Genomic DNA, 24,415 nt, shown 5'->3' with positions numbered 1-24,415 from the left:
CTGGAGAATCCCAGGGACAGAGGAGCCTGGTGGGCTGCCATCTATGGGGTTGCACAGAGTCAGACATGACTGAAGCGACTTAGCAGCAGCATATTTACCTTTTACAGGTAAACTTTAACATAAAATGATACATAACCCTCTTATACAAAATAATTCCAGAATTCAATTTTTCATAGCAGTTTCTTTTAAACAATGGTGTCTGTATTTGTGTGTGTGCACATCTATGGAAACAGCTCAACCTTAGTGAACACACTTTACCATTTAAATTTAGAATATACATTTTAGATGTTTAATAAAATATATCAGTAATATAATTTACATATCAGTGATTCCCGATAAACAAAAGGCCATGACTTCAAATTGCAGAGTACTGTGTCACAGATGATCCATGTATATGTGTTTATGTGTGTGCTGATTATATACATGTAGGTACACTCACAGGAACATGCAGAAAGAGGTGGAAGAACATTAACTTTGTTTATTTGAGAGATTGTAGTAGAACAAGTGAATGGGAGGGAGATGGAAAATAACTCATTATTTATATAAGTTACAACGGAAAATTCTTACTGGTTCTATCAAAGGTTGGTATCAGCTAGAAGGGTCTGAAAATGTTTAAATTAATACTCAGGTAGTAAATGTTATTAAGAAAACACATAGGCCAGGTGTATTAATATCATTTTTGACATTAGAAATATTAGGAAGTTCATAATTTCTCAGTGATTACATTATTGAAAAAAAAGGAGTTTTTGCAAAGTCTAATATTATGAATAAATACAGACTTTAAAAGACAAAATGTCCCCAACTTCTATTCCCAATGTATTAATGTATATCTGGTGATATTTATGAATACTACAGAAAGAAGTGTTAAGAAAAGTGACAGATGAGTTAAGAATGTATCTCATTTTAACAATTAGTTCAGTTCAGTCGCTCAGTGTCCGACTCTTTGCGACCCCAGGGACTGCAGCACCCCAGGCTTCCCTGTCCATCACCAACTCCCGGAGCTTACTTGAACTCACGTCCATCATATAGGTGATGCAATGCTATTTGTTAAAAGCCTTACCTTGTATATGCTAACAAAAGAGCCCAGAAAAGCTCCGAGCTGGAAGTTTTCTTTATTGTAGAAGAGAGAAATTAGCCGGGATGGCTGTGTAAACAGATGCCTAAATGCAGAGGGAATTCGGAGACAGCACTGGATCAAGTATCCCACACTAAACATTCTGATGAAACCCTGGAAAAAATTGGGAGGAAAGTCTGATTTATAACCAAATTCTGAAGTCTGACAGGTATACACTTCACTGTCACAGAATCAAAACGGCACTAAAAATTTTAAGCTTATATCTCAGCCATTTTCAAAACTAAGTCCTAAAACCTCAAACAATTTTAAAAGAATTACCTTAAAAATAATCATGAGAGCTTGCAGTGGATATACTTTCTATGATTTACCAAGACTTAAAAAGTTCCCCAAGCACTGGCCAAGTCTGTCTACGTACCAGACTTCTACTTCTTGGCATTTTGTTGACAGTAACTGGGATTTATAATCCCTAAACCACAAATGAGCTTTAGAAACAAAAGCACTGAAATTCAAAAAAAAAAAAAAAAAAAGCACAAAAAACCAGTTAACAAAATGAAACGCTTTTGGAAATTTTAACAGAAATTTAAATGATCAAGTTTAAATAATTTTCCAGGAAAAGAATGAATTCTAGCTAGGTTTTAATTGCTGTGCTCAATGTGTCAGACTAAAGCATTTAACAAAATTTGAAAAAGCAAATCTGCTATAAATCCACATTTCCTGTCACCATTTCCCCATGTTACCTGCAAGTGTTTATAGTGTAAAAGGGAAGGGAGAGGATGACTAATGGTCAATTTCATTTCAGTACTTAGGAAAATGGAGTCTGAGGTCACTTAATACTGAGAGGCCGAAAAATTTCACTCATCTTGAAACAAAATGTTATTTTAAAAAGTATTTTAAACATGATTCAACCAACACACTATAATACGGCTCTCCTATCACCCTTCTCTTTCACTCCCACTGGAATGGAAAAACGTTGACATTCTTAGCAGTGTTTGTTGCTAAAGTTCCAAAGATCAGGTTTGTATTTTCTGGATAGCAGCCTTTTTTTAGAAAAATTTTGAATTACTATGAAGAAGCAGTTATCAATTTATCTGAAGCTACCTAATACCTGGTTAAGACATGAAAATTAAATTGTCCAATCAATCAGTATGAATTATCATGCATTTGTTTAACTGAAACTGCTTAGTCCTTGGTTAATTCATGAACTGATCACACTTTTATCTTATCGTTGGTAATCTTGTAATATTAACCTGAGGGTTCAAAGATCACACTTATGTTCAAGCATTTCATGCTATTCACCCTTTCATGTATTCAGGGAAGGTTCAGTGAATGCCTCTCATGTGCCAAACATTATATTAGATGCTGGGGATACAGCAGTGAAGGGGACACAAAATTCTTGCCTTCATGGAGCTTCCATGCCCATTAGAAGAAGAGAAAATAAGTAAACAAACGTAATTACAAAATACAAAAAGTGTTGTGAAGGAAATAATCAGGTCACTGGGTGAGATATTAAAAGGACGACCTATATTAGATTACTGGTAAAGGAAGATTACTAAGGAGCTGACGTTTAAACAGACACAAAAGAGAAGGAACTAGCAGAAGAAAGACATTTCAGATGGCTTGGACAAAAAAGTACAAAGCCAAAAAAGAGACTGACAGGTACCAACCAAAAGTTAGTGTGAATGGAGTAGTGACTTTGGGGGAATGTAATTCATTTGAGTATTTACTCAGGGGTCTGATTTAACATGGGGGCAACTGAACCCATGGAATAATGAGGGGCACTGTCAGAATATTTAACTATACTTGTGGGATAAATTTCTCACCCACAAATCTCCGAATAATTTTACACTCACAGACATAATACTAATTACAATGTACATGCATATGAGAAAGTTTATAGTACTGGTACACATTTGAAAGAATGACTGCTTTTTTTCATAGATCAGTAATTCTCACTTTCTCATATAATTTCACATACCTCTAATTTAGTCAGCATACTTTTCTTAGTCTCCCTCCTGAAATCTGCCCCCTAAAGTAGAATTCCCTCCAGTTGGAGGGAAGTTGGCAGACTCTGAGGCTGCCGGCAACATTCCTTTCCTTTCTTTTTTTTTTTTTTTTTTGCCACTTTAAAAATGGGGCAGGAAATCAGATTTGGAAGGAGTGGAGCAGAAATTACTGCCCGATGGAAAAAATACTCTACCGCTTTTACCCCTGCTTCCATCTTTAAGGATTTTAAAGGTAAGCGTTGGCTTGGCTGAGTGCCACCATCAACACCAGGCCACAAGCACTCACATTCATAGGCACTAATGTGATACAGTCCCTCCTGAGGGGGACCATCAGGAGGCTGTCTTTTGAGGTGCTGTACAGCTCCACTCCTCTCATCATCCATAAGGCGGGGATTAGATGTTGTGACAAAGAACATAAATTTTCTAAAGCGTCAGGATTGTGAGAGCACCGTCCAGAACTAAAGAACTTGCAGCAGATGGTGCCACCTGTGCCAGACTAACCGCAGTGACAAAACTTCCTTCTCAGAGTCGGCGGGGATGGGGGGCAGAGTGGGCTGTGGTCGGCAGGGGATGAGGGCCGGGGGTGGGGGTGAGGAGTGTGGATGGGCGCCGGGGGTTGGGAATGGTGAGGGGTGGGGGTGGGGAGCTCTGCTCTAGTACACTCATATATTAGGGAGCAGGGAATTTATGCCAGTGGGCATAGCTAACTTTCTTAATGCAGAACAACTGTGGACATGCTCTAGTTACCTTCATGCCTTAAAAAATGTAACAGCATCACAAGTCCAAAAGCAAATGCCACTGTCCCAGACTGGGGAGCTAAGCGCGTGGCTGCCCTAGCACACAGCACAGTCCAGGGCCTCATTCTCAGATATATTCTAAAGAGGCTACACTGCAGAGTAGTTACGAATTTTAATGACTTTATTTCTCGGTCGTTTTGTTGCTGCTGCTTTACCTTCTCTTGGGTTGGCCAAAAAGTTCTTTAGAGTTTTCCTACAAGATGGTACAGAAAATCCGAACGTGCTTTTTGGCCTACCGAATATCTTGTTTTACGTTAAATAAGCAAGCCAATTTGAAAATTACTTAACAAAAGATCTGGTAAGTGAATCCTAAAAGCTAAACTGTCACCTATTTCTCAGAAGTATCTTATTCGGCAAGTCAAATGCAAAGAATTATAGCAATTACTGTCAATTTTTCCATTTACTTTGAAATTATGTTTTAATAAATAAGTTCTTTCCACACACATTCCCTGTGGTTATTAGATTTTATATACTTACTTTAATGCAATAAGAGATGCAATTATCCTCATAGTGTTTGCAACATCTATGCCTTGGTCCATGCTTACATCTGAAAACAAACCAAAGGAATAAAAAAAATTAAACTGTGTGTGTGTGCACATGTGTGTATATCTGAGTGGATCTGCTTAAAACTCTCTAACCAAAAAAGGAAAAGAATTATCAACTCATTTCTGAATGTGTACATCTTTTGATTTCTTAGGACATACAGAAGGAAAGATAACAGATTTTTTTCTTTTGCTGCTCACCATTTGACACACTGTAAAATACGCGACTGCAGTCAAAGTATTTAAATGTGGAACAGAAAGCCATGTTGGTAAATATTTGTGACTAGATATGAAAAATATGTATATGTTATCTCTATACTCTGCCAGATCTTTTGGAAGTTTTGGATCGCTCATTGTAGCGTATAACGGTCATAAATCATCCATGAAGTCAGGACTTGAGCAAAAATCATAATGAGAATGCGCTCAGGTTACAGGAATTTATACTTAATTATATTTGAGAGAAAACATCTGTGAAAGAAACATGATACAGTATTAGAATTTAAAACTCCATTTTTAAAATAAATATAGAAATAGATCATGTGGGAATTCAAAGTAAGTTATTTGTGATTTAACTGTAAATCAATTAGTCCTCTGGTGTTTAATAAACATTTCTGCTGGGAAGACTACTGTTCAAGACACTTATTTTAGTTATTTGGTATGTCGATTTCAGGATTATTTATTCACTTGAGGCATAAAGAAGTAAGTAGAATACCTAATGTGGGCTTAACTTTCTCCCTCTCTCTCTCTTTAAAGAGTTTATGTCCCCAAATAAGCAGTCTTTATAACTCTTTCAGGCCACAGTTAACTCACTATCTTCATGGTTGGAACCCATTAACTCTTTCTTGTTTAAAACAACAACTTGTAGAGTGATATTCTGGCTCTCTAATGCCATTTGCAAACTGACGATCAAGACCTTCTCCGAAATCCAATGCTGCACTGCAGCTGGGGCACACAGGCAGCCTTTCCGAGTCCAGAGTCCAGAACGACAGCAGTCGTTCATTGCTTCTGTCGTTAGGATGATATGACGTATCTGGTCTCGCCAAGCTGCTGAGTGATTAAAGCGAGGGGCCTGAACAGGGGTGAATCAGAGAAGGGCTGCCTCATGCAAACCATCACTCTCCAAACTTCTAAGTCTGTGGACACGTCTAAGTGTCCTCTCCAAAGGCATCTCTCAGCATGGCTACCAGCACTGCAGAGAGACTGTTCACCTGTCAGTGAACTAACATCCCGACAGCAACCACACTGTAATCATTCTCTCCTGCCTTCCATTAAAGCGGCTTCCCACGTGCTGCGCCACCGTCTCCTACATGACCTGCTCTGCCGCTAAACGATCTCGCACCTGCTTTCACACCAACAGACTCACTGAGGCTGCCCTGACAAGTTCTGCCACCCTTGGATCAGCTCTATCAGCCAAGGCCTCGTCCACCCACATCACACATTCTCTGCACTCCCCTGTGACTCTTGTTGACGGGTTCTCTATCACAATTAAGTTCACTACCACAATTATTCCTGCCGTCTACTATCCCTTTCTTTCCTATTATTTTCTTCTGCTGTGTATGCTAAAATGGAGACAAAGTCTTTACATTTAATAAAAATTCTGACTACCCACTCTGTGCTCCTTCATGTGAAGAAACTCTTACATTATTTCATTTAATGCATGCAATACTCCTTAATAGAGGTTATTAACCCCTAACTGATGAGGACTTTGGAGTACAGAGTGATTAAATCACTTGTTTAAGTCCCAAGGCCAGGAGGGGCAAACAGGTCTTCAGATTTCTTAAAGGGCATCCGCGTCCTGTAACTGATCCCCTAACTTTCTATATTGCCTCCTCATTCTACACTGTCTAAAATATCACTACAAGATTATTTTTATTGGCTGATAATCCAATTTTAAACCATTAAATGTATTTTCTAAAATACCTTAAATATTTGAAATGTAATTGAAGATGTATTTGTATGAAATATACATTTCTTTGTATAATGTACAAATAAAGATTTTATTTCCAAAGCTCTAAAAAGTTCCACTCTTGCAACATATCCTTTAACTAAGGTTTGCTCCTCACTATTCCTGTATCTACCTACATCTTTCAGAACTTTTCCTTTCCACACTTGGCACATTCGATTAAGTTCAGTCGCTCAGCTGTGTCCGACTCTTTGTGACCCCATGGACTGCAGCACACCAGGCTTCCTTGTCCATCACCAACTCCCGGAGTTCACTCAAACTCATGTCCATTGAGTTGGTGATGCCATCCAACCACCTCATACTCTGTCGTCTCCTTCTCCTCCTGCCCTCAATCTTTCCCAGCATCAGGGTCTTTTCAAATGAGTCAGCTCTTCACATCAGGTGGCCAAAGTATTGGAGTTTCAGCTTTAGCATCAGTCCTTCCAATGAACACCCAGGACTAATCTCCTTTAGGATGGACTGGTTGGATCTCCTTACAGTCCAAGGGATCTCAAGAGTCTTCTCCAACACCACAGTCTAAAAGCATCAATTCTTCAGTGCTCAGCTTTCTTTATAGTCCAACTCTCACATCCATACATGACTGCTGTAAAAACCATAGCTTTGACTAGACGGACCTTTGTTGGCAAAGTAATGTCTCTGCTTTTTGATATGCTGTCTAGGTTGGTCATAGTTTTTCTTCCAAGGAGCAAGCGTCTTTTAATTTCATGGCTGCAGTCACCATCTGCAGTGATTTTGGAGCCCAGAAATATAAAGTCTATCATTGTTTCCACTGTTTCCCCATCTATTTGCCATGAAAAGATTGGACCGGATGCCATAATCTCAGTTTTCTGAATGTTGAGCTTTAAGCCAACTTTTTCACTCTCTTTCACTTTCATCCAGAGGTTTTTTTCGTTCCTCTTCACTTTCTGCCATAAGGGTGGTGTCATCTGCATATCTGAGGTTATTGATGTTTCTCCCATCAATCCTGATTCCAGCTTGTGCTTCATCCAGCCCAGCATTTTGCGCGATGTACTCTGCATGTAAGTTAAATAAGCAGGGTGACAATATACAGCCTTGACGTACTCCTTTCCTGATCTGGAATCAGTCTGTTGTTCCATGTCCCGTTCTAACTGTTGCTTCTTGACCTGCATACAGATTTCTTAGCAGACAGGTCAGGTGGTCTGCTATTCCCATCTCTTTCAGAATTTTCCACAGTTTGTTGTGATCCACACAGTCAAAGACTTTGGCGTAGTCAATAAAGCAAAAGTAGATGTTTTTCTGGAACTCTCTTGCTTTTTCGATGATCCAGCGGATGTTGGCAATTTGATCTCTGGTTCCTCTGCCTTTTCTAAATAAAGATTGAACATCCAGAAGTTCACAATTCATGTACTGTTAAAACCTGGTTTGGAGAATTTGGGCATTACTTTGCTATGGTGTGAGATGAGTGCAATTGTGTGGTAGTTTGAACATTCTTTGGCATTGCCTTTCTTTGGGATTGGAATGAAAACTGACCTTTTCCAGTCCTGTGGCCACTGCTGAGTTTTCCAGATTTGCTGGCATATTGCGTGCCGCACTTTCACAGCATCATCTTGTAGGATTTGAAATAGTTCAACTGGAATTCCATCCCCTCCACTAGCTTTGTTCATAGCCAGTATTAATCTGTTTCCTAAAGTTCCCTATTCTAGCCTCCTGCAACTCTGCTTAGTTTGAAATAGGAAAGGATTTCAATTTCATGTAAATCTATTTAAAAGGCATATAATGGTCTATAGTCCTGCCAGAAATAATAAATAGACTCTCTTGCCATCATGTGCCTTTTTATAAAACTCTATGCACGGTTTCTGGTATAAAAAAAATTCATCACTTGAAAAGAAAACAAAAAGAAAACTTTGGCATGGCAAAAATATCATATAAAACAGTGACAAAATGTGCTAAGATAGCAAGATAAAGAACTCACATAGAATCCACAAGCTTCCTGACTAGAGCAATTATGTTCATTCCCCTTGGTTTTTCCTCATGTTTCCCAGTCTTTTGTTCCACTTTTGCATAGGCTGCCTCTGGTGAATAAGAATGTGTGGGAATTTCTTCCTTCCCAACAATGAACCTAAAGAAAAGAACACAATGAGAGGCATTTTTTCACCTTAAAAAAAAAATCATTGAGAAAATAAACTGATTTTGTTTATATACAAATACATTGTGAACAGAACCTTATCATTTGAAATAATATTTTCTGCAACTTATATAAAATCTAATCATCCTTTAAAAAAATAGACTTTTGAAATCTGAATACTCAGAAACTGTTAACAGCTATTTAACAATGCGGCATCTAAAAACCAAATTAACCAAGGGAATACAGCAAGCTTCATTTGGATGAAGCACCTTTTAACTTAGGTCACTGCCTTTTTTAAGGCATTATGCACCTTAAAGTTTTTTCCAACAGAAAAGCAGATGAACTATTAACTTGGATCTATTGATTAATGACAAAATTTCTATTTTTTTTTTCTCTAAAATGTACTGACAGCTACAACTGAATGCATTTCTTGTCTTTTACTCTAAATTTGTATCTAATGTCAGTATGAGTCACAAAACAGCTACAATACAGGAAATGGTCATCTATACACACACAAGAAGCAGAGGGAACTAAAGAACGAGAAACAGAAAGTGTTAAGGTTCTGTGTCTTCCCCACATTGTTTCATTAGAAAATCTTAAATTTGATGTTATTCTAAACTACTCATTTCTCTTGGCAAAAATCTAATATCTAGGCGAGGACATCATTCTTGTCTCATGAGAACTGGACTATATTTTTCCAGAGACAGTACAAAGAAAACATTACCAGCCATTAGATATCACTCATAGTATCCTTTATTGGAGTTTTCATCTCTGCTCTTTGTACCATCACCAAAAGAGTTGCTGCTCTTACAAAGAATAACTAAGCTTTCCTTAGTCAACTGTGCCTGCTAAACTTTCAGAAAACATCACAAAATAGAGATAAAACACGAGATCGGTAACACAACACTAAAATTCTGGAACATGTGGGCTATGACAAATTTAAATATTCTTAAGTTTGAGAAAGTGGCTCCTATCAACAAATGCAATCCATCTCCTTAGGACAAACTTAAAACATCTAGTTTATCAAATTGTAGGGAGCAAGCAATGAGGTTGTCTGCCACCAGGGGGCAGCTGCGCCTCCTTGGTAACTACTTGGTAAAGTGTGAATGGAGAGTTTAGGATCCCTACTATTGCTCTTTAAGAAGACAAAACTGCCCTGAAACAGATACAATATCATCTCTCATACCTTGCATAACACTGTCGCTATTTTGGACAGAACAGACCACTCAAAGTAGAGCTCACTTCCTTGGAGACGCTGCCCCTGCTGCAAGCTTCCTTTCTCTGTGCTCTCACAGCCCAGGGAGCCCCTTCTTTACTATTATATCCAGTGTGTGGCATAGTGCTGGGCATGTAATACTTAGTTAATACACAGTGAATGAATATAGTATTCAATCTGAGCATTTATGACTATATGACAGGCACAGTACTGAGTACTTTACAAATACATCATTTAACCCTCACAGCAACACTATGAAATAGGTACCATAATTTCCATGACAGTTAACATGAAAAAGGCATCCTGTTACAGCCCAAAATAACTGCAATCATTTGAACTTACAATAATTTGACTCTAACGCCTGGATTCTCAGTCTCCAGGCTTTGTACGCTATGCTTTAAACTATGAGGAATCAGGCTTAGTCTACTCTCAGAAGTCCATTTTCAGATTTCTGCACGGACGTTTCTCTCACGGTTCTGTTCTCGACTCTTTCTATTCCCATAACTTCTACTATTATCTGACAGAACCAGCAAGAGTTAATAACCATCTTTCTAGAATATGTTCCTATAATACAGAGAAAATGTTAAGTGCAAACAGTCCAAGTCAGTCCTTCATTATAAGCAGATTTGAAGACAACACATACAAATATCAGGTATATTGTGAGTTATTGCAAGAATTCTGGGAGTCTAAGGAAAGATTCAGGAATAAGGTAAAGTTTTCTTCTAGGAAAACCAACTTTTTATTTTGTTACCAACTTTCAGTTTAACAAAGAATTCTATACAGCCAGTGCAACAACAATAAAAAGATATTTTCTAACAAGTTTCATGATCTTTAATGAAACATATGACCCAAAGAAATTACTGCTGTGTGTTATGATTCAGTTATTGTTACCAGAGAATTTCCACAACCAAACACTATTATAGAAAGTTTAATGTGCTAATGTATGTGAAAATGCTTGGTGAACTATAAGAGTCAATGCTAACCAACATCTTTACAGTATTGACTATGTGTCAATTACTGATAAGAGATGAGCTACCAGGTAAAAAGCAGAGGCCAGTGACTCTAGTGGAGCTTATAATCCAAAATGTGTTTGATAACGCATGAGTCCTGCCCTAACGAAGCCCATAATCTGGTGCCACACAATTAAGGACTTAATTTTCCAATTGTTCACGTGTAGCTTTGTCTTTCCAAGCTCTTTGAACAGAGAGTTCTTGTAATCTTCTTTAACACCCTATAGTATAAGGCACACAATAGGGTCCCCAAATAGTGGTTGACTGACTGACTTATTTTCAGGAGGAAAATTAGTAAATTACTCTGTTAGTGAAATATCTACAGAGCCACTTTTGTAACTTTTAAAATTACTTGCAACTTAAAAGTGGAGTCATAAATAAATAATGACGTACAATGACATTACATTAAAAAAAAGTTAACTTGCAAATTCTCTAACGATAAAGGTATATAAAAGATGCAACTTACCTAAGTGCAGAGAATGTAAATCCTTTCAAACCATCTTTGCACCTAAAACAATAAACATTTACAATAATAAAATGGTAACTTATTTTGAAATATAAAGCAGCAGTATTAAATAGCTATTAAAATTTTTCCTGAAAATGATTTTCTGTTAAGGTGAAATTCTTTTAGGACAGTGATCTGGGCAGTACAAATGGTCAGACAGACCACAGACAGTGAAGCAAGCCACCTAACACGAAATGATTGAAATGATAATGCCTCCCCATGCCATACCAACACGATTTAAAGCTCAATTCTCAAATTTGTAGGCTGAAGGGAGATTTAACGTAAATCTTCTATGGGATCCATGTGGACTTAAAATGAAGGCTGCGAGTGGAGTAGTTTTCATTCTACCCAATCCGGGGGAGCAATCTGTTGTGAAGAAAAAGGCCACATACACCTGCTGGGTGTGTGCTATATATAGGTCAATTCAGGGTCCTGACTCCGTTTTCCTTATTAATGCAGTGAGTGCAGAGCAATGTACAGTCGGCAGGCACAAAAAGGCTTCAAGTTTAGTTCAACAGTGTTAACTTCTGAGTGAGCCCAATCAGAACAGATAACCAGCATGACGAACGGCAGGTGGAGGAGAAGAGCAGAGTGAAGACTGCAAATGTCACCGAGCGTTTACCATTGCTGGGCACTGTTTGCAGCTCCTTATACCTGCTGTCTCATTCAATTATACCATAATTCTAAAAACAGGTGTATCTCTATGTCACAGCTGCGCAGAGGCCCCCAAAATGCGGCAATCTCCCAGAGGTCACAAAATAAATAGTAGTCAGAATCCATCTGACTACAATGTATTGCTTTTAATTGGGTAAGACCCAAGCTACACGGCAATTAAAGGCAGGGGAGAAGGGAAGATTCTCTCACTGGCAAAAAGTATTTAAACGAGGTTTTAAAGTAGGGGCCTTCCTATATATTGGTCTTAATGGTCTGCTCCATGTAGGTGTCATCATGTTACCAGAGGACCTTTGTGTTTCTGGTATTAAAATTCAGATTGGTCATGTAATGACTCTCTAACATATATTACTATTAGACACTGGGTATTCGCAGACAAAAAGCATAGCCTTAAATCTAATTGGGCACTTCTATCTGTATGCCTTTTATATGAAAGGTCGCAAAGGAAATAAACAAAAATATAAGAAACCTGTCTCGAAATTTTTAAATATCCATTTTTATTGGAGGACATTATAGAATCTCAGGGAAAAAACTTAATCCATGGGCACTGAGATGTTTTAAAGAATTAAGAATTTAATTAAGCACTATAATCCACTTTGTGGTCATGTTAACAGTAAGAATGTAACCAGAGAATTTAGCTAACATACTACATAATTATCTACCCTGTACAGAATGAGGGTAAAGGCAAAATAATTCATATGTTAAGCTAAAAATGTGCACGGGAAAATTACAGCATTAAAATTCTTCCAGTTATCTGTTTTCATCTGAAGAAAGTGTTTCTCAGTAATTTAAAACCCATAACTAAGTAATTTCTAGATGGATGGGGTGGTGAGGGGGCAGGCTGGGAGTCTATTGACTGGAAAACAGAGAGCAACAGATTGATTAAAAGATTACGTACAACTGGGAACAAATCTTGGTGTTCGTATGTTATTGTTAAAGGATAGCCATCTGTCTTTGCGCAGTGCTAAATAAAGGATTCTGACAACTTGGTCTGGTCAGGATTGCATTATTTGTGACCTTAAACCATAAATCTAACTGCAGACCAAACATCAAAAAGTAGCTTTCAAATATAAAAGGGCATCCACAAATGAATTTGCAATTTCATTATGATGGAAGTTTGGTTCTTTCAGCAGAACCCTGTGGGAAGCACTTCATATTGATAAAGTCTTAGCATGGATTCAAAAGGGGCTATTCTTCTTTCCATTCATGTGTATAAGGTCTCTTAATGTAATTGAGGGTCAGATGTCTATGTCAAAAGGACAAAAAAGTAATTATTCCCAGAAAAAGAATGTTTAAAACAGCAATACTGGCCTGCATTCTGACATCAAAAGTATCGTCTGAGCCCTAACTATGAAACACTACAGAAATCTGCATTAAATGTAAAAAGTATGATATAAAGATTTATACAAAAGAGATCCCATTAAGAGGCAGCTCACTATTAGATGGATCTGGTTATTATAATGTAAATCAAATCACATTCTTCATTCAGATATTCAGGCTGGTTGATTTACTCCACAAATACTACTATGCAGTACCTACTATGTGCAAGCTCTGGTTTAGGTTTGAAGGATGTAACAATGGCCAATACAGGGTCTCTGCTTTCCTACCACTGACATTTTAGATGGGGGAAGAGATGGGATTTAAAAAACTAAGTATGTCACGTGGTGATAACTGCTATGGCAAAAAAGCAAAGCAGGAAAAGGGGAGGAACATTATCAGCCAGGGCCTTTTGTGCTTGTTTTTAAGCTAGTGTGGTCAGGAAGTAGGCTTCCCTGGTGGCTCAGAAGGTCCGCCTGCAAGGCAGGAGACCTGGGTTCGATCCCTAGAAGATCCCCTGGAGGAGGGAATGGCTGCCCACTCCAGTACTCTTGCCTGGAGAACTGTGGCCAGGAAGGGCCTCTCCAAGGAGGTGGAGTTTGGTAATTTGATCAGAAACTTTACTGAATTGAGGGACGGGCATTTCAGTTTGAAGGACAAGGACCCTACATGGTGTGTAAGGAGAACAGCCAAGGGTTACTGCAGCTGGAGCGAAGCGGCAGTTGGAGGTGAGGTCTCGGTATCAGCGGCAGGAAATGAGGGACGAGTGGTCTGCAGTTCCCGCAGGCAGGGCAGGTGTGGTAGGGACTCAGCAGAGGAGCGAAAAGAGCTGTCTTAAATTCTAAGATAACAGATCAGCTGATGGTTGGGAAACAGACTATAGGAGGGCAAGGGTAGAATCACAGGGCCTAAGTAGGAGGAGAACGATGCCTGCGGCTGGGCCAGACTGCAGTGGCAGGCGTGGACAGGAATGTCTGAATGCAATTCAAACAGAGTGGGCAGAATTTCTAGATGGTTTAAACGAACGTGGGGTATGATAGAGAATTTACAAATTATTAAAATATTTTTGGTTTGAGTGAATGAAAGGATAAAATATTCATTTACTGAAGTGAGGAAGACTATTAGAGAAACAGGTTTTGAGAAGAATCAAAGCTCTGTTTCAGATGGGTTAAGTTTGAGATGCATGTGAGCTGTAAATGGATATGTTAGGGAGGCAAGCAGCTGGGTATGCAGATTTGAGTTCAAGGGAGAGGTCTCATCTAGGAATTGTCAATAAAGAAAATAAGAAAATGAGCATTTTTTATTCCCCCATAACTTGTAATGCAGAAAATCTCTTTCATAAAAGAAAAACAAAAATTCATTTCGCTAATAAAACCATTCTCTAATACAAAGTCATTCTAAATTTTTTCATCTTTTGAGTGGGCATAAAAAGAATGCATTTAACTCATTTATATACAAATTATATTATTAAAGTTTGTGCAAATGGCATAAATAACTGAATTTACAGTTACTAAATCTACAACTGCAAGGTTCAGGGCTACCTATGATATGAAACAAAGCCAGGAGACAAAGAGGGGAAAAGAATTTGCAGCATTATATCAAACAACTTAGCTGATAAACAACTAATCATAGAGGGTCAGGTTGGAATTGCATACTATATATAAGAAAGGATTAAGAAGTTTGATGTTATTGTTATTAGAATACTACTTTTGGTCAAATATTAATAGGAGGGAATCCACAAAGACAATTTTTTTTTATTAGAAATGCTGCTGCTGCTAAGTCACTTTAGTCGTGTCCGACTCTGTGTGACCCCATGGACGGAAGCCCACCAGGCCCCCCCATCCCTGGGATTCTCCAGGCAAGAACACTGGAGTGGGTTGCCATTTCCTTCTCCAATTAGAAATGCAAGTGTTGGTAAAAGAAACAGCTCTGTCCAGAAAGATTCTTTATTTCATTCTATGAAACTATGAAACTTCCATGAAATTACTTCCATGAGATACTGGAAATGTCTCATGATATCTGGGATATATTTTTTTTGAGACACAAAATATACTTCATTACAACATTGTACCAGCAGAGGTCACTAGTAAACCATTTTTGGAAGAATTTCTAGCATTGATGTGATTTCACATTTTGTTGCACATTTTCCTTTAAAAACAAATTCATAGGCATGCAAAACATTAATTCTGAAAAAATTTTAGTTAAACTGCATTAAGTTCCCCCAAGTCAATAACACTAACATGAGACTTTTAGTGATAGGTGATAGGCATGTTCCTATTACCTAACATTTGGCACCAACATGGAATGAAAATGTGCTGTTCTATTATGTGCTTTCTAGTAACCTGAAAACACTGAGAACTATTTTGACTCCTACAATTTTTTGTCTAGTCAGTTTTCATTTATTTGGTTAGCTATAATAGACGAAAAAGATATACTTTTATAAATCTCCTCTTAAATATTTCTAAAGCAGTACATGATGCAATGGAACAGAAACTAGTCATAATTTGCCTATCAACCTACAGCAAATCACTGAGGGCTCCATCCTGCCGCCTTCTGAAAGAGGGCTGGAAGTAACGCCATAACCGCTCTTTGAATGATTTCCAATTCGGAAGTTTTATCACTTATTACCATTTTATTTACTGCTACTATTATTATTTAAAATAATGGTGGAAAATAAATGAATTATTCCAAATCATTTATAAATAATGATTTTGCCATCAAGAGTCGAAAAGAAATAAAACATATGTACAAATCCCTGAATTTATTTTGAGATTACTGGCTGCTACTAATATTATTACATTTGCTTACTGCTTATAAAATTTACACATGGAACTTACTCCTGCAAAGGTTGAAAGACACCTTCTCTTTAAGATTACAAGACCAACTACCGCCATAAATATATCTATGCTATAGAAAGACCTGTAAGAAACACTGCTAAGTAAAAGAAGCAATTCTATAATCTCAATGATAGAAGGTTACATTTTTGATATATTAAGCAGCAATGCTAAAATAATGATAAAACATAAAATGCTGTTTCTGTATACATATAGAATGTTATAGAAAGTGATCAAAAGTATACACCCCAAACAGTTACTAGCAGGCTACCTACTGAAGTGCGTGTTTAGTTGCTAAGGTGTGTCCAACGCTTTGCGGCCCCATGGACTGTAGCCTGCCAGGCTCTGCTGTCCATGGGACTTTTTTCCATGCAAGAATACTGGAGTGGGCTGCCATTTCCTCCTCCAAGGCATGGGTTAAAAGACATGAAGGAAGAATATAACTTTTTACTCTCTATATTAATTTATCATTTAAATTTTCTATAAGTATACATTTATATATTATTTGTATAGTCTGTTTAATTAAAAACATCAATAGCTGAACATTCAGGAACAGATTAAACACTGTAAAAGTTATTTGTCTCTATTTCACCAACACCTTGGCAGAGAATGTGAAAGTCAGTCAACTTCACTAATTAATACTGCTATAAAAGTTTTGCTAGAAGGTAAAAAATTAATAACTGAAACAAATGATGTAGATAGAATTTTCTGAAATTATGATCCCAAAGAACATGGATAACTAGGGGACTACAATGACAAAAAAAGAAACACTGAGTAAGTATCACGTCAGAGTTCTTTTGTCCTTTTTTTACTCACTGAATTGGTTAGAAGGAAACTCACATATTGCTTAAAGATTATAGCATCTCTTTTTATTCACTCAACATTTACCAGGCATCTAACATACAGAAGACACTGTGCTGCACATCATTTGAGTAATGCAAGGATAAATTATATACTATCTCATATCATTAAAAAAGGCATCTGCAAAGTTACATGTATCTTTGTCAAATAAATGAAAATAATCTTAACTAAAAGTTCTGACACAACTTCTTGTATCAACAGTGCTAAGAGCTTGATTACTTTATTTCTACTTCATGAGTTCAGCTTCAAATTTCTTTAGTCCTGCATTTTATCTCCTTAAATTGTTGGATTTGAGAAAAGCAGCAGGGCTCTTCTTTCACTTATGATGGGATTATGTCCCAATACACCCATCCTAAGTTGAAAGTGAAAGAGGAGAGTGGAAAAAAAACAACTCAACATTTAGAAAACTAAGATCATGGCATCTGGTCCCATCACTTCATGGCAAATAGGTGGGGAAACAATGGAAACAGTTACAGACTATTTTGGGGGGCTCCAAAATCACTGCAGATGGTGACTGCAGCCATGAAATTAAAAGACACTTGCTCCTTGGAAGAAAAGCTATGACCAACCTAGACAGCTTATTAAAAAGCAGAGACATTACTTTGTCAACTAGACAACAAAGGTCCGTCTAGTCAATGCTATGGTTTTTCCAGTAGTCATGTATGGATGTGAGAGTTGAACTGTAAAGAAAGCTGAGTACCGAAGAATTGATGCTTTTGAACTGTGGTGTTGGAGAAGACTCTCAGGAGTCCCTTGGACTGCAAGGAGGTCCAACTAGTCCATCCTAAAGGAAATCAGTCCTGAGTGTTCATTGGAAGGACTGATGCAAAGAACTGACTCATTGGAAAAGACCCTGATGCTGGGAAAGATTGAAGGCAGGAGAAGAAGGAGACGACAGAGGATGAGATGGTTGGATAGCATCACCGACTCAATGGACATGAGTTTGAATAAACTCTGGGAGCTGGTGATGGACAGGGAGGTGATGGACAGGACTGTGTGCTGCAGTCCATGGGGTCGAGAAGAGTCGGACAAGACTAAGCGAATGAACTGAACTGAAATTATAATTTAGTAACTGAAACTGGATCAACAACTATAGATTTTGATTGAAATCTGTTTATCATAAGAATATCAGAAAAATTGAGATGGGATTAAAGATTTTATTTTAGCTTTGTTTTTAAAAAATCTTCAGTGTTCTAATTACATATGTACACTCCAACAGGCTAAATCATTCATTTCAATTTACTACTCAGAACCTGGGATGTGCAATTAAAATACACTACTTTGCTTAAACATACACAACAGGTTTTTTCCTCTTAGGTCTACTATCATTTTAAGAATAAAATAGACTCAGAGAGTTTGGTTTCAGCCAACATACAGCACTTAATATGAGAAAACAAAATAACAGATATTGTGGTCCTACTTTAAGAAAGATCATAAACAAAAATCTTAAGTTGGAACAGCAACAGATGAAGAAATTTGTGGAAGATTACTTTGTTTGTTCGTGAACACATCATAGACCTTCCAAACAATTTTTAACTGTTTTCTTTAAAAGTGATTTTCCCCACTGCATTAAAAATATTATTTTTGATTTTGGTAAATGTTTTTACAGTACATTTATTTCACATAGAATGGAACACTGGTGCTTAGCTTTGTTCTCAATAACCTAAGGAAAGTTGGTGAAGCAAGGCAGCAGTTATGGGTAATCAAGTGTGATTGTAAGTCCCCAGATGATTATTGTGTGCTTTTTTCTAGTATGTCTTGAATATAAATTGGAAACATTTGGATTCAAAATTACAGTAACAATTCCAATAGAATCATATTTCTCCTTAAACTTGGAGAGGCTGGAACTGTTTTTGCTTTAAAATCTAAACTAAGGAAGGTCATGCTCCAAGCCTTCTTCAATTGCTAAAAAACCAAGAATCACCTTCAGACTGTTTCTAAAAGAAATGTTAATTAGGATGAATCTCCCTCTCAAAATGAGCTAGTAATAACAATACTTTTTGCTGTTCATTTCAATCCTGTCCAACTCTGTGCGACCCCATGGATTTCAGCACACCAGGTTTTCCTGTCCTTCAGTATCTCCTGGAGTTTGCTCAAATTCATGTCCATTGGACTGCAAGGAGATCAAACCAATCAATCCTAAAGGAAATCAACCCTGAATATTCATCGGAAGGACTGATGCTGAAGTTGAAGCTCCAATACTCTGGCCACCTGATGGGAAGAGCTGACTCACTAAAAAAGACCTTGATGCTGGGAAAGATTGAAGGCAGGAGGAGAAGGGGACGACAGAGGATGAGATGCTTGGATGGCATCACCGACTCGGTGGACATGAGTTTGAGCAGGCTCCAGGAGATGGGATATCTAGCGTGCTGCAGTCCATGGGGTCACAAAAAGTCAGACACGACTGAACAACAACAACAATTTGTCCATTGAGTATGGAGTCAGCTAGTCGAACTTTAAAATACGTGCAAAAGAAGCAGATTTTACTTCCATTGACCTAAACTGTTTGCAGTTCCTAAGGAAATGGCACATGTTTACACTTGCCAAACTAACAATAGGCAAAAACCAAATTTAGAAGCAAAATTGTGTTTTACATAGATCCAAGGAAAAACTTACCAAGTTTCTTAAAATCACAGCATTGCTATGGACAAAAATTATTGACATTAAACAAAAATTCTAACCACAATACTGAACCCAACTATTTTTTAAAGACCTTAAGTCTGCCAAGTATTTTCATTTTTTTCCCCTCCTATAATGGTTGGGAAAAAGATTAAAACAAAGGTTTTCAATGATATAGGATCTCTGAATCAATATTAATTTATTTTCAAATGCACATCAGTATCTATGTCATGAAAATAATACAGCAATTGGTTTGCATACTGAACAAAATGAGCAGCTATTTAGGCTATACTTTTTCATGAAGCTATGCTTATTTAATATCAAAGTTCACATCTGAAATGAAATATGCATCTTTGAATAATGGAGCAAAAACACTATTTTGGAAGCTTTTGGAAAACGACAGTTTTATGATTAACTGAGGACTACAGAGTACCTAACTCTACAATAAAAGACTTCATTTTAAAACTCCAGCTTACTTCATTCATCTCAAAGATGATGGACTTGTGCTATATATGACAAAAATAGGGCACGTTAAAATACTGGCATCTTGCTCGACTATAAATGGTACTAGAAAAATGAAATAGTGGAAGTAAAGTTACCTAAGAGAGTTAAACTGTAAGATTAAGAAACCAAGGCCTGGGGAGATTAAATGATCTGCCCCCAGTCAGATTCTGGTCTAAGACAGCATCACACACAAGGAAATCTGTTTATATCACTCTCTGTGCCTGCTGGGGTCGCACTGGGGAGAAGAAATACCACAGTGAAGATGAGGGATCCTGGGCTGTAGGAGATAAATCACAAATCACCTGAACGGAAGGAGAGAGCAATATTCCTCCAACTAAAATCATGCAAAGATTTTACAAGGGACAGAAGAGCATGGATAGCAAGGAACCAAAATCCTCCCAGTGAAACGTGATTGGCCTGACTTTGTTCAGGACTCTTTGCTGCCTTCTCTTATCTACCTCCCTCTTCACAAGAGTGATTTTTTACGTAAGTCTCTCCAAAACTTTGAGGACAATCGCAATCGGTATTAAATCTGCCACCGTTAGCAACTTGAATTCCGAAAGCACCTCAATTCCAAACATGAGCACAAAAAACACAGGCCTGGAACGAAGTTGTGTTGTTTTCTGAATGGGACTCCCGAAAGGGATTCATGAGATCACTTCCCCCTTATCTGCCTCTCAGTAGCAAACTGTATCAGCAGTTACTTTCAGATACATTTCACACTCTCTCACCTCTCTCTTCTTGGTTACCCTGGTCCTTCCACATGCAATCCATTCTGTTCAAGAGGATTGCTACCAAGTCCAACAGGAATGACAATTTCTCCCACAATTGTATGTGACTCTTTTTCAAACTTCCTCTGCTTTTTGTATATTTTTGGCAGGTTTTATTTGGCTCTCGCTAACGTGACAGCTAGTCAATCTTAAGGGAAATACTGAATACTCGTTGGAAGGACTGGTGATGAAGCTCCAGTATTTCTGTCATCTGATGTGAACAGACGACTTACTGGAAAAGTCCCTGATGCTGGGAAAGATTGAGGGCAGAAGGAGAAGACGGCGTCAGAGGATGAGATGGCTGGATGGCATCACTGATGCAATGGACATGAACTTGGGCAAACTTTGGGAGATGGTGAGGGACAGGGAGGCCTGGCATGCTGCAGTCCAGGGGTCACAAAGAGTCGAACAGAACTGGGCGACTAAACATAACAACAACATGATACTATTTCCAAAGTTATCTATTCCATTCTACAAAATTTATGTTTCCATATGGCATTTTGTGTGTCCATATCTCAGAAATCAAAGCAGTTTATAGAGTTTACGTCTTCAATAATGACGCTGGGAAATGTTTTGCATCTTGTTATTACAGCATTTGGGCTTCCTAGGTGGCTTAGTGGTAAAGAATCTGCCTGCCAATGGAGGAGCCTCAGGAGATGCATGTTCAATCCCTGGCTTGGGAAGATCCCCTGGAGAAGGCAATGGCAACCCACTCCAGGACTCTCAACTGGAAAATCCCATGGACAGAGGAGCCTCGTAGGCAGCAGTCCCTGGGGTCACTGCGAGTCGGACACCACTTAGGGACTAAACAACAACAACAAAACCGCAGCATTTACTGTATAATTAAGGTATCTAGAAATATAAATTAATAGACCACATAATCAGGAAAGGTTAGGCCAGTGATTCTCAAAGAGTGGACCACCTGGAACAGTATCAGCATCAGATCGTAATAACTTGTTAGAAACTGATATTTTAACTCCCATCACAGATGTCATGAATTCAGAAGCTCTTAAGAGTGGGGTCCAACAACCTGTACATTTTGTATTCTAACAAAACCTCCACATGATTCCAGAGCATGCTCAAGCTTGAGAACCATCAGGTCAGGTTATGTTGCAATAATAGAATTGCAACAGTTTGAACAACAAAAGGTTATTTCTTGCTCATGCTACATATCAAACAAGAGTTGGCTAAGTCTCAACGACATGTCATCTTTATTTCGGACCTTAGGGCAATGGAGAAACATCTATTCAGATCTGCTGAATTGTCAAAGCAGAGAAAAAAAGAATATAGGACACTGTGTTCTGACTCAAAGCTTCTGCTCAAAAGTAAACATAAATCATTTCCACTCATATTTTATTAGCCAAAGCAAATCTAAGGCCAGGCATGATGTTAATAGGTCAGTGAGTATAATGCTTCCCCAGGGAGAGACAGCAAAGACTTTTAAACAATAACACAGCCTACCATAACACGCCAAGCATATTACTGTTGAAGATCAATTGTATTTGTTTACTATATTTAACAAAATTCAAGGCGCAATTCCCCTTTCCTCCCAAATCCTACCATCACTTAGTCTTTTACATAATAACTTCAATGTTTCACTTTAAGTATGATAATTCTTAAAATCTGTTGCTCATTTCAGAAACAGGCTTGTCTACAACATATTAATTAGTATTTTATGTATATGCATAACCATGTGTATATGCATTCTGAGCTCCTTTTTGTTCTAATTACTAAAGCATTCAGGAATTTCACATTGTTCAGTTATGTATCCCAAGGGCCTACATCAGTGCATAGCATATAGGCCACTCAATAATTTATGTTGAAAGAAAGAAATCTGTATGTGTCTAGTAACTGGAAACACTACTTTTGAGTAATTATATTTCTAATTGGGTATCGTGTTTCTTGGATTCATTTTTTAACAGCAATTCTAAGCTTTTAAAAAATATTTAGTATCTAAAAATGTGTTTATTTTAAAATCAGCTACCCCATTACGTATTAACAACTCCCAGTGTTCAGCCTTAATATACAATTTTAATAGTTTTTCATTGATAATTTGGCATGAATTGACACTTAGACATAAATGTGCATAAACAGGGGTCTAAGAAGGAGCCTCTAATCTTTTCTGAATGAGGAGCTATCTTTTAACATCCAAATGAAATATAACAGTGACTGTAATATAAGGCTATCAAGTCCGAAAGGCGGGAATGGGAATGCTGTTATAGGCATGTTTATACTGAACTAGAAACTACAACTGAACAAAAGAGGGTTTCCAAGCGAGTGCTAGTGGTAAAGAGTCTGCCTGCCAATGTAGGAGATGCAAGAGATGTAGGTTCAATCCCTGGGCCGGAAGATCCCCTGGATTAGGAAATGGCAATCTGCTCCAGTATTCTTGCCTGAGAAATCCCATGGACAGAGAAGCCTGGTGGGCTACAGCCCGTGGGATGGCAAAGAGTCGGACACGACTGAGCGATTGAGCACACAAAAGAGGTGAGACTACAAAGTTCACAGGTCATTATCCACACTCATCCACGCAGCTGAATATCTCACCAATATTTACTCTGAGTCGACGATGTACCAGATGCGCTGTCAAGTGCTGGGGGCAGCCAGTGTCCGTGTTCTCCAGGAGCTCACAACCCGGAGGGGAATACATATCAGTGACAAGAGCTACTGCACTGTAGGAAGCACTTTAATGTGAAGCACCCAGGGCTCAAAGGGCACAAAGGAGGGCTGTCTGAGCCCGGCTGGGTCACGGCAGGCTACCCAGAAGAGACGAGACGTTTAAGATGGCACACGCAGGCAGAAGGGGAGGAAGAGAGCAGAGAGGGACAACCTGTGTGAGACTCAGACAAGGGAGAATACTGGGTATTCTGGAACTGAAGAGGCTTAATGTGGGTGGAAAATGCAGACAGGGAAACAGAGTAGAGAAGGACTTGGCACAGGCCAAACGTGTCAAAAACAAGTTTGAGGGGTTTCCCTGGTGGTCCAGTGGCTAAGACTCCAATCTCCCAATGCAGCGGGCGTGGACCGATCCCTGGTCAGGGAGCCAGATCCCACACGCTGCAACTGACAGTTGGCATGTCACAGCTGAAGACTCCACACGCCGCAGTGAAGACTGAGGATCCCACGTGCCTCAACCAAGACCGAGCTGGTGCAGGCAAATCAATTAATTCTAAAAAATGAGTTTGACAGGGGCTCTCTGTCAACCTAGAGGGGTGGGATGGCGAGGGAGAGGGGAGGGAGGTTCAAAAGGGAGGGGACATACGTATACCTGTGGCTGATTCATGTTGAGGTTTGCCAGAAAACAACAAAATTCTGTAAAGCAATTATCCTTCAATAAAAAAAAAAATGAGTTTGAACTTTACCTCTAAGGCAAAAGGCCAATGTCCCAGAAAAGTGAAAGTGGCTCAGTTGTGTCTGATTCTTTGTGACCCCATAGACTGTAGTCCATGGAATTCTCCAGGCCAGAACAGAGAAGGATGCTGAAAACCAAGACTGCCAATAAGGCACATCGGATGGAGGAGTTATACACCTTTGTGTAATTAATGCCACATCCAGTTCTCTTATCATTGTGCTTTTCTTCCCAGCCCATTCCTAATGCTGACCATTCAGACACTCATAAGTTCTCCTGCCATCAGCTGTAG

General features: G+C 38.4%; 1 protein-coding gene across 2 annotated transcripts in view; it reads right to left on the bottom strand.

Moving 5' to 3' along the window:
* TMEM135 (transmembrane protein 135) overlaps window positions 1–24,415 on the bottom strand; it is a 279,124-nt gene that overhangs the window by 12,637 nt on the left and 242,072 nt on the right. For both annotated transcript variants that reach the window (XM_088832490.1, XM_055416171.2), the window contains 4 exons: window positions 11,159–11,200; window positions 8,314–8,460; window positions 4,353–4,422; window positions 1,061–1,228 (listed from right to left, as the gene is read on the bottom strand). In XM_088832490.1, coding sequence (XP_088688616.1) covers window positions 1,061–1,228; window positions 4,353–4,422; window positions 8,314–8,460; window positions 11,159–11,200 — 427 coding nt within the window. The remainder of the gene's footprint in view (window positions 1–1,060; window positions 1,229–4,352; window positions 4,423–8,313; window positions 8,461–11,158; window positions 11,201–24,415) is intronic.

This window comes from Moschus berezovskii, chromosome 25 (assembly GCF_049115385.1).
Source record: "Moschus berezovskii isolate FMDL1 chromosome 25, NW_MosBer_1.0, whole genome shotgun sequence".
Lineage (NCBI taxonomy): Eukaryota > Metazoa > Chordata > Mammalia > Artiodactyla > Moschidae > Moschus > Moschus berezovskii.
The sequence above is the reverse complement of the archived record's forward strand: the minus strand, read 5'-3'. Positions and strand labels throughout refer to the sequence as shown.